Raw genomic sequence first — 15,437 nt, forward strand, 5'->3', positions numbered from 1 at the left:
AAGTATATAAATGGATAGAGATAGGAAAGCAAACATAAGATGTACGTGGTTCACCCAGATTGGCTACGTCCACGGAATAGAGGAGTTCTCATTAATTGTGAAGGGTTTACACAAGTACATAGGTTCAAGCTCTCCTTTAGGGAGTACAAGTGAATGATTTAGTACAAATGACATTAGGAAATATTGTAGGAGAATGATCTCGTAACCACGAAACTTCTAAGTACCGGAGTGTGGTATCGTCTTGACTTTCCTTATCTGTCTCATAGGTAGATGTGGCATCTTCTCTGGAAGTACTCTTCCTCCATCCAGGGGTGGTATCTGTAACTGGTAGAGATGCACAAGGTAATGTATCAATGTCACTTGAAGCTTACTTGTAGTTTCAGGCTTGGTCAAGCGCGATACAAACCATGTAGTAGGAGTCCCCCAAGTCGCCGGGCTAGGGGATCTGCTGAAAGAGGTAACAAACAAGGTAAGCAATCAGAGCTCCGACTGATTGTTCACATTCTCCCTATCTTGCAGGCAGCATGAAGGATAAAGAGAAGAAAAATGAGAAGAGATGATATAGGATACTTTTGCTTTTGAAGAAGTAACTTTCCACAGGCTTATTCTTGAACTGGGCTGGAGGGTTTTCTGGTTTCCTCCAGAGTATAAGGCCGACTGAAGAATTTGAGGGTCAAAACAAGTCCATCAAATCTAGAGTACGTTCGACCCTGCTGATATGGGATACTTTTGCTTTTGACAGAGTAGTGGACGTATCGGCACGTGTGCTGTTACGCTTGTCTCCACATGCTTCCTTGTATCCTTCTCACTTGCCCTATCTGTTCCTCAGGCAGATACGGTATCTTCCCTGGAAGCATAAGATGTTGAAGATGAGTACTCGAGAGCAATGCTAGGTAAGTAATCAGGTAAGGGGTTCCAGGCAGTCAGTTCCTGGCTGGAAGCTTGATTCCAAGTGCTGACTGATTACTCTCTTTCTCCTTGTCTTGCAGGTAAGAACAAGGCCAAAGGAAAAGACAGGGAAAAAGTATGATATGGGATACTCTTGCTTTTAACCCTGATGATATGAGATATTCTTGCTCTAGTATAGCTTGTTTACAGAGGTATTATCGGGGGGAAAGAAAGCTGAATATTTCGAAAGGCTTCGTTGGGAGTGCCCTCTCAGATAAAAGGAAGGGCCTGTTCGTTGGGGATGGAGGTCGACATATATAGGAGTCTCCCTAACATCAAGTAATAATGCTATTCCTTTACCCTGCTTGGTCATAGCACGGTAGTGGGAGCTGCCAGCTTCACAAGTTTTAACTCTGTCAGAGCACTTTGAAAAAGTGGTCTGTGGTATCTGGAAAGCTGATGTTGCGTGTGAAGATTACAGACAAGCTTTATCCAAGGAGATCTGGCTCTTGAAGTTGGGAAAGTGGTGCCTCTTCGGTTTTCGAACAAGCAATCCTGTCGGGGATCTGGCTATCGAGATTCGGAGAACGATGCCTCTTCGATTTTTGAGAAAGCAATCCTGCTGGGGGTCTGGCTCTCGAGATTCGGAGAGCGGTGTCTTCGATTTTTGAGAAAGTAATCATGTTGGGAGTCTGGCTCTCGAGATTCGGAGGGCGGTGCCTCTTCGATTTTGGAGCAAGCAATCTTGTTGGGAGTGTTTTCTCGAATGTGAGTAAAGGTTGGGCATGTTTGCTAGTCTACCTTGCCACGAAGCACAGAGGTTGACACACAGGGACTTTCCAATTATCCAGCAGTGGTACTGTTCCTTTACCCTCTCTTCGATTTTTGAGAAAGTAATCATGTTAGGAGTCTGGCTCTCAAGATTCGGGGGGCGGTGCCTCTTCGATTTTGGAGCAAGCAATCTTGTTGGGGGTGTTTTCTCGAATGTGAGTAAAGGTTGGGCATGTTTGCTAGTCTACCTTGCCACGAAGCACAGAGGTTGACACACAGGGACTTTCCAATTATCCAGCAGTGGTACTGTTCTTTTACCCTCTCTTCGATTTTTGAGAAAGTAATCATGTTGGGAGTCTGGCTCTCGAGATTTGGAGGGCGATGCCTCTTCGATTTTGGTGCAAGCAATCTTGTTGGGAGTGTTTTCTCAAATGTGAGTAAAGGTTGGGCATGTTTGCTAGTCTACCTTGCCACGAAGCACAGAGGTTGACACACCGGGACTTTCCAATTATCCAGCAGTGGTACTGTTCCTTTACCCTTGTGGGTAATAATATGGTAGCTAGGCCTTCAAAATTTATGTGTCTACACTTTGTTAGTGTTGTTTCTTTGCTATTCTTTTACCCTTCTTGGTCAGAGCGATGTAGTGAGAGCTGCAAGCTTCACGTGTCTCAACTTTGTCAGAGAACTTTGGCAAAGTTATATGTGGTACCCATGAGCTACTGTTGCGTGTGGGAAGTGGGTGAGTGAACAGTTCGATTCATGTGCTTTCTACGTCGCCAGAAATCTTCGACAGAATGCCCATAATTTCCGCAAAGCTGAGTGTTCGTGTGACAGGTGCTGACAGGGCTGGAAAAGTAGTCTCAACTTTGTCATAGAACTTTGGCAAAGTCATATGTGGTACCCATGAGCTACTGTTGCGTGTGGGAAGTGCGTGATTGAACAGTACGATTCATGTGCTTTCTACTTCGCCAGAAATCTTCGACAGAATGCCTATAATTTCCGCAAAGCTGAGTGCGTGTGACAGGTGCTGACAAGGCTGGAAAAGTAGGTGCCTCTTCGATTTCTGAGATCGGCCCTCGTGGTCTCTCAGCAGCCCAGCTTTTGAGAAAGCAAACCTCTTCGATTTCTGGGATCGGCCCTCGTGGTCTCTGAGCAGCCCAGCTTTTGAGAAAGCAAACCTCTTCGATTTTTGAGATCGGCCTTCGTGGTCTTTGAGCAACCCAGTTTTTGAGAAAGCAAACGCCTCTTCGATTTCTGAGATCGACCCTCGTGGTCTCTGAGCCGCCCAGCTTTTGAGAAAGCAAACGCCTTTTCGATTTCTGAAGCTTCGTCGAGTGCAGATTTTTATAGGGGCTGACATTAAGTTCCAAAGCACACTTGAATATCCACCAGTAGAAGCTCCATTCTTGCACTTCTAAGATCTTGATTTGTCCGACCTCTTCTCTCTTCAACACCTTTGAAAATGTCTGGCCCCTCCGACCGTCGTTTTGACTTGAACCTTGTTGAAGAGGCAGCCCCGCCTTCTCCAGACAACATATGGCGCCCATCCTTCGTCTCCCCTACTGGTCCTCTTACCGTTGGGGATTCCGTGATGAAGAATGATATGACCGCTGCGGTAGTGGCCAGGAACCTTCTCACTCCCAAAGATAACCGACTACTTTCCAAACGGTCTGATGAGTTGGCTGTTAAGGATTCTCTGGCTCTTAGTGTTCAGTGTGCAGGTTCTGTGTCTAATATGGCCCAACGCCTATTTGCTCGAACCCGCCAAGTTGAATCATTGGCGGCTGAAGTGATGAGTCTCAAACAAGAGATTAAAGGGCTCAAGCATGAGAATAAACAGTTGCACCGGCTCGCACATGACTATGCTACAAACATGAAGAGGAAGCTTGACCAGATGAAGGAATCTGATGGTCAGGTTTTACTTGATCATCAGAGATTTGTGGGTTTGTTCCAAAGGCATTTATTGCCTTCGTCTTCTGGGGCTGTACCGCGTAATGAAGCTCCAAATGATCAACCTCTGATGCCTCCTCCTTCTAGGGTTCTGTCCAGTATTGAGGCTCCGAATGATCCCCCTCCGGCGCCTTCTCTTTCTGGGGCTCTACCGACTGCTGAGACTTCTCCTAAGCAACCTTTGTGAAGGCTCCCTCTTGTTTGTTTATTTTGACTCAAGTATATGTACATATTTGTAACTTATCGGGGATATCAATAAATAAGCTTTCCTTCATTTCAACGTATTGTGTTAAATCACCAAAGCCTTCTTCGCTAAGTTCTTTGAATTTTCTTTTGTTGAAGTTTGTATGTTGAAGCTTTGTGAGTGGAGCATGTAGGTTGAGGTAGTGTTCCCTTAATTTCCTGAGCGAGGACAACTTCTCGGTTGGAGACTTGGAAAATCCAAGTCATTGAGTGGGATCGGCTATATGAATCTTAGAACGCCATTGTGTTCTGTCCTGTGTCATGTCCTCCGTTAGATCCAAGTACTCTAAGTCTTTTCTTAGGGTCTCTCTCAAAGTTTTCCTAGGTCTTCCTCTACCCCTTCGGCCCTGAACCTCTGTCCCATAGTCGCATCTTCTAATCGGAGCGTCAGTATGCCTTCTTTGCACATGTCCAAACCACCGTAACCGATTTTCTCTCATCTTTCCTTCAATTTCGGCTACTCCTACTTTACCCCGGATATCTTCATTCCTAATCTTATCCTTTCTCGTGTGCCCACACATCCAATGAAGCATCCTCATCTCCGCTACACCCATTTTGTGTACGTGTTGATGCTTCACCGCCCAACATTCTGTGCCATACAGCATCGCCGGCCTTATTGTCGTCCTATAAAATTTTCCCTTGAGCTTCAGTGGCATACGGCGGTCACACAACACGCCGGATGCACTCTTCCACTTCATCCATCCAGCTTGTATTCTATGGTTGAGATCTCCATCTAATTCTCCGTTCTTTTGCAAAATAGATCCTAGGTAACGAAAATGGTCGCTCTTTGGTATTTCTTGATCTCCGATCCTCACCCCTAACTCGTTTTGGCCTCCATTTGCACTGAACTTGCACTCCATATATTCTGTCTTTGATCGGCTTAGGCGAAGACCTTTAGATTCCAACACTTCTCTCCAAAGTTTAAGCTTTGCATTTACCCCTTCCTGAGTTTCATCTATCAACACTATATCGTCTGCGAAAAGCATACACCAAGGAATATCATCTTGAATATGTCCTGTTAACTCATCCATTACCAACGCAAAAAGGTAAGGACTTAAGGATGAGCCTTGATGTAATCCTACAGTTATGGGAAAGCTTTCGGTTTGTCCTTCATGAGTTCTTACGGCAGTCTTTGCTCCTTCATACATATCCTGTATAGTTTGGATATATGCTACTCGTACTCCTTTCTTCTCTAAAATCCTCCAAAGAATGTCTCTTGGGACCCTATCATACGCTTTTTCCAAATCTATAAAGACCATGTGTAAATCCTTTTTCCCATCTCTATATCTTTCCATCAATCTTCGTAAGAGATAAATTGCCTCCATGGTTGAGCGCCCTGGCATGAACCCGAATTGGTTGTTCGAAACCCGTGTCTCTTGCCTCAATCTATGCTCAATGACTCTCTCCCAGAGCTTCATTGTATGACTCATTAGCTTAATACCCCTATAGTTCATGCAATTTTGTACATCGCCCTTATTCTTGTAGATAGGCACCAAAGTGCTCGTTCGCCACTCATTTGGCATCTTCTTCGTTTTCAAAATCCTATTGAAAAGGTCAGTGAGCCATGTAATACCTGTCTCTCCCAAAACTTTCCACACTTCGATTGGTATATCGTCTGGGCCTACTGCTTTTCTATGCTTCATCTTCTTCAAAGCTACAACCACTTCTTCCTTCCGGATTCTACGATAAAAAGAGTAGTTTCTACACTCTTCTGAGTTACTCAACTCCCCTAAAGAATCACTCCTTTCATGTCCTTCATTGAAAAGATTATGAAAATAACCTTTCCATCTGTCTTTAACCGCGTTCTCTGTAGCAAGAACCTTTCCATCCTCATCCTTGATGCACCTCACTTGGTTTAGGTCCCTTGTCTTCTTTTCCCTTGCTCTAGCTAGTTTATAGATATCCAACTCTCCTTCTTTGGTATCTAGTCGCTTATACATATCGTCATAAGCCGCTAACTTAGCTTCTCTCACAACTTTCTTCGCCTCTTGCTTCGCTTTTCTATACCTTTCACCATTTTCATCGGTTCTATCCTTGTATAAGGCTTTACAACATTCCTTCTTAGCCTTCACCTTTGTTTGTACCTCCTCATTCCATCACCAAGATTCCTTTTGGTGTGGGGCAAAGCCCTTGGACTCTCCTAATACCTCTTTTGCTACTTTTCGGATACAACTAGCCATGGAATCCCACATTTGGTTAGCTTCTCCCTCTCTATCCCACACACACTGGGTGATTATTTTCTCTTTGAAAATGGCTTGTTTTTCTTCTTTTAGATTCCACCATCTAATCCTTGGGCACTTCCAAGTCTTGTTCTTTTTTCTCACTCTTTTGATATGTACATCCATCACCAACAAGCGATGTTGATTAGCCACGCTCTCTCCTGGTATAATTTTGCAATCCTTACAAGTTATACGATCCTCTTTCCTCATTAGAAGAAAATCTATTTGTGTTTTTGACGACCCACTCTTGTAGGTGATCACATGTTCTTCTCTCTTCTTAAAGAAGGTGTTGGTTAAGAAGAGATCATATGCCATTGCAAAATCCAAGATAGCTTCCCCATCCTCGTTTCTCTCCCCAAAACCATGGCCACCATGAAAACCTCCATAGTTGCCTGTCTCCCTGCCCACGTGTCCATTTAAATCTCCTCCTATAAATAACTTCTCCGTCTGAGCAATTCCTTGCACCAAGTCTCCAAGGTCTTCCCAAAATTTCTCCTTCGAACTCGTATCCAACCCTACTTGAGGTGCGTACGCACTAATCACATTGATAAGTTCTTGTCCTATTACAATCTTGATTGCCATGATTCTATCTCCTACCCTCTTGACATCTACAACATCTTGTGTCAAGGTCTTGTCCACGATGATGCCAACACCGTTTCTCGTTCTATTTGTGCCCGAATACCATAGTTTAAACCCTGAGTTTTCTAGATCCTTTGCCTTACGCCCAACCCACTTAGTTTCTTGTAGGCACATAATATTTATCCTTCTCCTCACCATAACTTCTACTACTTCCATAGATTTTCCCGTCAAGGTTCCTATATTCCACGTTCCTAAACGCATTTTGCTCTCTTGAACTCTACCCTTCTGTCCTAGCTTCTTCACCCTTCCCCGTCTAATAGGATCAAAGTACTTCTTTTGTGTGTCCCGTGTAAAGTTGATAGGAGCATATGCTCCCAAACAACTTTGAGTGGAGTCGTTCGAAAAGAAGTTTCTATAGCCCCTTTGCTCATTTAACACTGCATCCGGGTGCCGATGGAGATACAGCGACCCTTGCTCACTTATCACTGTGCTCGGGCCACACAGCGCGCCACTTACGGGTGACGCCCTAGCTTTAACGCGATTTCGTTCTGGATTCATTTTCATAAGGATTCGACGTAATCATGGAGTGCCGGCTGTCGACTACCTGACGCCCTCCCCCTCCTCCTTTATCCGGGCTTGGGACCGGCAATGAAAGATAAACTTACACGGCGGAGTTTGGTTTAATTTTGTATTAAAATAATAAAATTAAATTGATATAAAAAAATGTAATGAAGAGAAAAATAAATAAAAATAAAATATACATTGAGGTGTTTTAATGTATCTTAAAGTCTCATTGACCAATTTATAATTCCAATAAATTTGATTGGCCTATTGTTAATATCATAACTTTTAATTGATTTTATACAAAATCATCCTTTATTTTTTTCAAGATACATAAAAAGACCAAGGAAAGGGATCCTCTCCTGGTCCCTTCCACCATATCCACCAATCCGGACCCATGAAATTTGATCAAATGACTAAAGTTATTATAATTTTTAAAGGATACCTCTGTTTTTTAGCCGTTAGATCAAATTTTAAGGACCCAGATTGGTAAATTTGGTGGAAGGGAACCGGACAAGATCCTTTCCAAAGACCAAAGCTCTCTCTTCGGTTCATCTTCCTCGTTTTACTGAAAGGTTGCTGATCTCTACAGTAGTTAATAGTAAGCAAATTTATTTCTTATAATGAAGTACAAAACATGAAATGGAGAATGATAAAAAGAACAATATAACCTAAATCTTGTTCTCTTTGCATATTCATTTTATTCAACGCTTCTTTGTCAACGAGATAACCAGGTTAATGTACTGGCAATTCTCCATTTCCATGTGATCAAGGACATCTTCTTCGAACCGGCGAAACAAATCGTCCATAGCTTCATCTCCGAATTGGGTTGCCAGAATAGGCTCTCCCACAGCCCTTATATCAGTGGCAATTACGGCAGCCCTGGCCTTTTTATCAAGGCCACTGTCAGCATGCTTTATATAAGAGTCCCAATCATTTTTGAAAACTTCAAGGCTTTGCAAAGTAAAAGATCCTTCCGCCTCGATCATATCTTCAACTTCCTTTGTTGTAGGTGCATAATATGGCAGATCGAATGTGTCCAATTTTTCCTCCTCAATCAAACCCTAAAATTCATCAAATTAAATAAAGTTAGTAATTTGTAAAGCAATTATTGAAGGAAACACATAAGTTGTTAGACTTTGTTGGAAAATTAGGATTCTTAAGATTAGGGTTCGCTTTAGTCTGCTTGAGTTTTCTATGGGCTCGTTTGGATGTGCTACTCTAGAAAGCGCTTTTACTCACTAGCGCTTTTTGTTTGTAGCGCTTTTGCGTAGCGCTTTTATAAGGAAGCATTTTGTTGTTTGGCATGCAACCACTAAGTGCTTTTTGTATTGTATAGAAACGTTTTTGATATTAAATAGTGTTTGGTTATCAAATAAGAAAGCGTTTTTCCTTAATAATTCTCAATAATTTTTTTATAAGTATTTTTTTGTATATAATTAGCATACAACTTGATTAAAGTGTTGATGAAAATTCAATTAAAGAAATAATGATCATTAACAAAATGATACATACTTATTGAGAATACATGTTTGTTTCTTAAAAAAAAAAAAAACTCATTGTAGTTGCATGACAATTAAATATGAAATAAGTATTAACTAGATATAAGAAGATTAACGATTCTTTCTCATTCAACATCTAACTCTCGCCTATGAGTAAAATTTTCATCAACAATCTATTCATCTCTATGATCTTCCTCGTGTCCAGGCGAAAGTAGCTCATCATCATCATCATAAGGTTGGAACTCTTGATCTGTCATGGAATGATTTCTAATAAAATTATGCAAGGCCATTGAAGCAACAACTATTTGTACCTGTTTTTCAAAAGAGAAGTTACGCATGAGACGAATCATTCTTAATCAACTAAAGATGTCCACAATTAAAGATGTCCACAATTGCCATTCTTTCTTAAGTGATGTCCATTTGTTCTTGAGTTGTTTATGAACATATGACCTTTGAGTAAGGTCATTAAATTTCTTAATAACATTTTTCCATCCAATCCTATTAAGATGACCACCTGTTTGATTTCCAGCTAATGTCTCAGCTACACAAATGCTTATAAATGTCTCAACACTTGCATCATCCCACATTGCCTTGCTTTTTTTCTCATTACCTTCCCCACGTGCATCTTGTACATCCTTAACTATATTTTTTGACATATCTATGAAGAGAAAGAAAAAAAAAACATAGCACGTAATAAGAGCATACACCATTACTTACGTCCTAACTAATAACACGAAAGTAAGTTAAAAACAATAATGCATGATTTGTAATCTAATACTTGCTATATAATGCAGTACACCACTGCTTGCAGTATTTGTAAGCTTAACAAGCAACTAATTGTTAAGTTGTTTTAATTGTACATTCGATTTGTATGTGCCCTCGGTTTCTAAAGTTTTTTTTTTTTTTTTAAAATTAACAGGTAGTACTAAGCATTTGTCGATGGAGGAAATTGCTGGCATACATGAGGGATTTAAGCTCATGGATATTAACAACAAGGGCAAGATTCCTAATGGGGATCTTCATATTATCATGGAAACTGTAATCATCTATATGCATACATACCTCCACAACGATTTCACAACAATTTCAAGTCAATTCACAACGATTTCGACAAAAATAATATATAATCAATAAAATTCTCATACCACATACAAATTTAAGATAAGAAATAACATACATACCTCCACAAAAAATTTAGGTTATGAAGATGTAGAGAGATTTGGGAAGATGGAGAGGAAGAGATGGAGACCAAGTAGATTGCTCTAGCCTTCAAAATAATCTGAAAATAAAAAAACCTTTTGGGTTTTCAACGTGCAACCCTAGAAAAAATTGGTGATGGTAGTTTTGATGATTTTATAAAGTGGAATGGCATTTTAGACTTTGCAAATTAAAAAATAGGGATAATTTTGGAATTGAAAAAAAATTCATTAAAGGAAGCAAAGTGCTTCCCTTGTTTTCTTTGTACAGCACTTTTAGGAGGAAACACCTCCTAGGTGCTTCTTAGAAAATGCTTCTTAGTGCTTCTACTTCTAGCTAAAAGCACTTTTAAAATGTTTGCCAAACAACCATTTTTTTAAACTGAAGCACTTTTACTCATTAGGAAGCACTTTTGGCTCTTTCAAAAGCACAACCAAACGAGTCCTATATAAATAGTAATTTTTTGCAACTTTTTAGAGTAACAAATCAGTCATAATGTAGTTCTCAATTTGTAGCCGTATCGGCCATTTTTTATTTATTTTTGTTGGTTCCATCTCTATTATAGATATTCCTAAAAATGTCGAACTATTTTTAACAATTTTATATGGAAGTGCTAATTATTAAGCTTTTGCGATAGTGCATAAACTAATGTGGATGGGATTTAGTTGGTTTAAATTATTTTGTTCCTACTTGGTATGTAGATTTTTCTGCTTAATAATCTAGGCCACAAATCACCTCTAAAACCATATCATTGAGTTTAAGTCCGACAACTTCCCAAATGCAAAGTGGATCATGGCTCTTTATGCTGCCCATTGTTGTGAGGACCATACTTCCTCCGGAGACCTGCTCTTCTGCTCGTGACCTCAAAAACACTGTGAAGTCCTTTTTGAATTGCTCCAAATACAGCTTATACACATCATGCGGGCTTGTCTTCGCTATATATATGTTCTGCTTGTTTAGTCCCTCTCCGTCCTTGGTGATCAAACCTTTTGGAGCCTACACAGTACGTTTTATCATAATAAAACCATGATTAATTAAACCAGAACGACAAATATTAGTAAGTGTTTGAGTGGTCAAAAGAACAATTCACGTACCTCAGAGATCCACATAAGGGCATAATTAGAGTGAATAAAGTGGAGAGAATTGTTTGGAAAGAGCCTGCCATAGAAAGAACCAGGCATTGCAGTAACGAAACATGGCCCTAACTTCTGTTCTTCCTCAAATTTCTTATAGAACCCTGGCAATGACCTGAACACAGTGTTGAAATCGTTCCCGGGAAGATCATTCAAGAAGACTTGGATGGTAGGAGATGGACGGTTCAGTTTTTGGAAAGCGGCATGGATGTTGTGTATGATATCTGATACCACCAAAAGGGTGTTGGGTCCGGAAGAGCATCCCAAGTCTGCTATTTTCAAACAGTCAGAGAAGAGTTTGCTGCAAAGCTGCTCTATGCTTGCATTAACTATGGGCTTCACCAATGAAATCACAGCTCTCTGAAATAAATTTTAGATAGCTGAATATTATTAAAATTTTCTTAATTTTATGAAAACAAGTCCTTGTCATTAAAAAGGTTCATTAAAATCGAATATGAGCTAGGAAAGTATATACAGAGCTCAAGTAAAATAAGAAAGAAATAGAGAAACGGATGGAGACTAACTGGATGTAGTGAGTTGCTTGCATAGCTTGTTTTCCCAACTCCTCCATTCATGTGAAGCACTTGCTCTAGCTCCATTTTAGTTTGAGTTCTCGAATAATGCCTCTGCGTACTCTTGCTTTTGGTGCCTATTCTGCCATAAGAGTTGCATATATTTATAGCAATGCGATACTTTGGATGTACTCCCCAGTTATTGAGAAATTTTTCCAAGTACCTATAACATATGCTGACCTGGAATTCCACTAATAAATATTTGACACTTGTGTATCTTATTCTTTTAAATGAAAAAATTGACAATTATTTAAATATAAACTCAAAATGATATCAGAGGCTTACGAGCATGACGATGCTGAACCACCCACACTAGACTTGGCATTCGTGTCGTATTTTCCGTGTTCGTGTCGTTTTCGTGTCATACCTGATATCTTAACGGGTCGTGTCGTGTAACATCCGTTAAAATAAACGGGTAAAATGCCCCGACCCGAAATCGACCCGATAATATTAACAGGTAATATGACCCGACCCGTTACCCGTTAAGGAAAATATATTTTAAACCAATAAATAATCAAATGAAAAACATAATACTAAATAAGTATATACATTTTATATTATCACATCCAAAACATAAAAACACAATTTTGTTTTAAGTATATTTTCGCTTACCTAAAGTCTTTAATAGTTTTTTAATTAATGTAGAAGTGTAAAAAAATATGGAAAAAATATATATAAACACTCGTAATGACAAGTTTTATAACTTTCATGAAGAGCTTAACTTCGAAATTCGCCACTATAATCATATAATTCATAGATCAAAATTTAACCGTTGATTGTTGTTTACATTTATGCTTCATTGTTCTCATCAAATTTCGTTTTTTTAGATTTTCTTTTTTGAAAACATGATCTATTAGAGGGTGCAGGTAGATGAACGGTTTGAATCGTTGATATTATATTTAGAATTTTACGGTTAGTGAAAATATTGCTTGATGTTTATAAAGTTTCTACAAATTATATGACATTGACTCATATTTCAGTTAACCGTAGATATCGAAACGTGATATCATCTTCTTACATCCGCCAGATGATCATGTTTTCAAAAAATAAAATTTTCAAAATGAAATTCAGTAAGAAGAATAAAGCGTAAATAACAATCAATGGTTAAATAAATTTAAGGTTTCACTACTACAAAATTATCTATTGCTGGCGGTCCAAAAACTTTTTTCAACGATCCAACCGTCAAACTTATTTGTACACATTCCAAGATTGCATACTTAAAAAATCGTAAAAAACAAACATTCAGAGCTTACGTAACAGAACAAAAGTTTTCGACGGTTATAAACGAAAAATCACAATTTAACGGTTATTTTAGCTCCGATTTTAATGAATTTTTACAGATACACTCCTCGACCCTATAAGAATGTAATGAATAAATTTGATCTTTAATTTAAAGTATTTACAATAGTGGATACCACAAAAACTTATTTTATACTTAATAGAAGTATAATATTAACTCTAAGTGTTTGTTTAATCTACCGTTTTGACACAATATGCATTCTACAAAAAAAAAATTCAACGATCCAACCGTCACACTTATTTGTACACATTCCGAGATCGCATATGTAAAAAATCGTAAAAAACAAACATTCAGAGATTACGTAATGGAACAAAAGTTTTCGACGGTTACAAACGAAAAATCACAATTTAACGGTTATTTTATCTCCGATTTTGATACTTTTTTACAGATAGACTCCTCGACCTATAAGAATGTAATGAATAAATTTGATCTTTAATTTAAAGTATTTACACTAGTGGATACCACAAAAACTTATTTTATACTTAATAGAAGTATAATATTAACTCTAAGTGTTTGTTTAATTTACTGTTTTGACGCAATATGCATTCTACAAAAATATTTTCAACGATCCAACCGTCAAACTTATTTGTACACATTCCGAGATAGCATACGTAAAAAATCATAAAAAAAATATTCAGAGATTACGTAACAGAACAAAAGTTTTCGACGGTTATAAATGAAAAATCACAATTTAACGCTTATTTTAGCTTCGATTTTGATGGTTTTTACAAATACACTCCTCGACCCTATAAGAATGTAATGAATAAATTTGATCTTTAATTTAAAGTATTTACACTAGTGGATACCACAAAAACTTATTTTATACTTAATAGAAGTATAATATTAACTATAAGTGTTTGTTTAATCTACCGTTTTGACGCAATATGCATTCAACGAAACTTTTTTCAACGATCTAACCGTCAAACTTATTTGTACACATTCCGAGATCCCATACGTAAAAAATCGTTAAAAACAAACATTCAAAGATTACGTAATGGAACAAAAGTTTTCGACGGTTATAAACGAAAAATCACAATTTAACGGCTATTTTATCTCTGATTTTGATGATTTTTTACAGATACACTCCTCGACACTATAAGAATGTAATGAATAAATTTGATCTTTAATTTAAAGCATTTACATTTTTTTATATATGAGTTATTGTATATATATATATATATTTACATTTTTTACACTTCTACAATAATTATTATTAATTTTATTAATTTTGCCCTCAAATAAAAAACATTATTCATGAGGGTTTGAAGGATTTTAAAAATCTAAACGATAATATAAGTGTAACAATTATCTATTCGTAGTGGAATAATGATAAATCACAAGTGTTTATATATTATTTCACATTTTTCATACTTGTACGTATGTCTTCTTAGTTCTTGCATATACAAATACTATACTAGTATATTTTAATTTTGGACAAGAATATGTTATGTAAAATTTATCCTAGTAATGATAATAAGGAACTCTCATAATAAAAATAAATAATGACTAAAACTTTTTTTTATAATTTATGTAGAACGATAATACAAAACTATATATTTAATATAGAATATATTGTATATATTAATATGACTATTGTATTTTATAATAAATCTTTTAGTAATTAAACTTTAAAATTATTAAAATAATTTTTTTCTTAACGGGTCGAAACGGGTTACCCACGTGTTACCCGCGTGTATACCTATTAAGAACCCGTTATTAACGGGTTCTTAACGGGTCACCCGATAGTGACCCGATAAGTTATCGTATTGACCCGAAACCCGTTATTTTCGTATTGTTTTCGTGTCGTGTCAAAAACTGCCAAGTCTAACCCACACCCACCTCCATCCCCGGTTGGCGATTTTTCTGGCATCATCATCCCTTCTCTCTGTTCGACTTTCTCTTTCATTCCTTTCCCCTCTCTCTCTCTCTCTCTCTCCCACTCTTACATATACATGGAACCCAGAGATTGTCAGCGGCGACTCCAACTCAAATTTGTTGTCGTCAATCTCGATCCATCAACCGTAGGAGGATAGGTGTCAGATGCCTATTAGTGGGGAACTCCAGGTCAGCATGTGTGCTGGAAAATTTCTCCTAGCTATCAACATTCTTTAAATAAAACCTTGTTAGTTTTCAGTTTTTTATCGAAGTCTCTGATTTTAATGTAACTATTTCTATGTAAGATATTATATTTTTTAAATTAAAAGTTAAAATTTATAGTTGTTTATATATATATATATATATATATATATATATATATATATATATATATATATAAACATAAGTACATTAATTAAAATTAACCAAACAATTATTGTATGGAGGCCTCCAAATCTTTGCATTTCATTGCATAAATATATATGTGTGTGTAAACATAAGTACATTTATTACAAATTATTGTATGGAGGCCTCGAAATCTTTGCATTTCATTGCATAAATATATATGTGTGTGTAAACATAAGTACATTTATTACAAATTATTGTATGGAGGCCTCGAAATCTTTGCATTTCCCCAATGCATGATA

At 37.7% G+C, this 15,437-nt stretch overlaps 1 protein-coding gene across 1 annotated transcript; it reads right to left on the minus strand.

The window, feature by feature from the left end:
• Positions 1–7,805: 7,805 nt before the first annotated feature.
• LOC103432639 (probable caffeine synthase MTL2) lies at positions 7,806–11,727 on the minus strand. Its single transcript, XM_029109566.2, has 4 exons — positions 11,568–11,727; positions 11,005–11,403; positions 10,646–10,906; positions 7,806–8,275 (listed from the first exon to the last, which is right to left on the minus strand). Exons 1-4 carry the CDS (start codon positions 11,640–11,642, stop codon positions 7,916–7,918), a joined length of 1,095 nt encoding a protein of 364 aa, XP_028965399.1. The 5' UTR covers positions 11,643–11,727; the 3' UTR covers positions 7,806–7,915.
• Between the last annotated feature and the right edge of the window lie 3,710 nt (positions 11,728–15,437).

The sequence above is a fragment of the Malus domestica genome, chromosome 10, assembly GCF_042453785.1.
Source record: "Malus domestica chromosome 10, GDT2T_hap1".
NCBI classification, from domain to species: domain Eukaryota; kingdom Viridiplantae; phylum Streptophyta; class Magnoliopsida; order Rosales; family Rosaceae; genus Malus; species Malus domestica.

What these genes read in the sequence shown, in the direction of transcription:
- LOC103432639 (XM_029109566.2), bottom strand. Translation starts at nt 11,642, where the DNA reads ATGGAGCTAGAGCAAGTGCTTCACATGAATGGAGGAGTTGGGAAAACA. An exon ending in CAAGCAACTCACTACATCCA is followed by an intron (nt 11,404 to 11,567) that starts GTTAGTCTCCAT and finishes AATTTATTTCAG; the next exon opens with AGAGCTGTGATTTCATTGGT. An exon ending in TCAATGATATGGTTTTAGAG is followed by an intron (nt 8,276 to 10,645) that starts GTGATTTGTGGC and finishes GATGAATTTTAG; the next exon opens with GGTTTGATTGAGGAGGAAAA.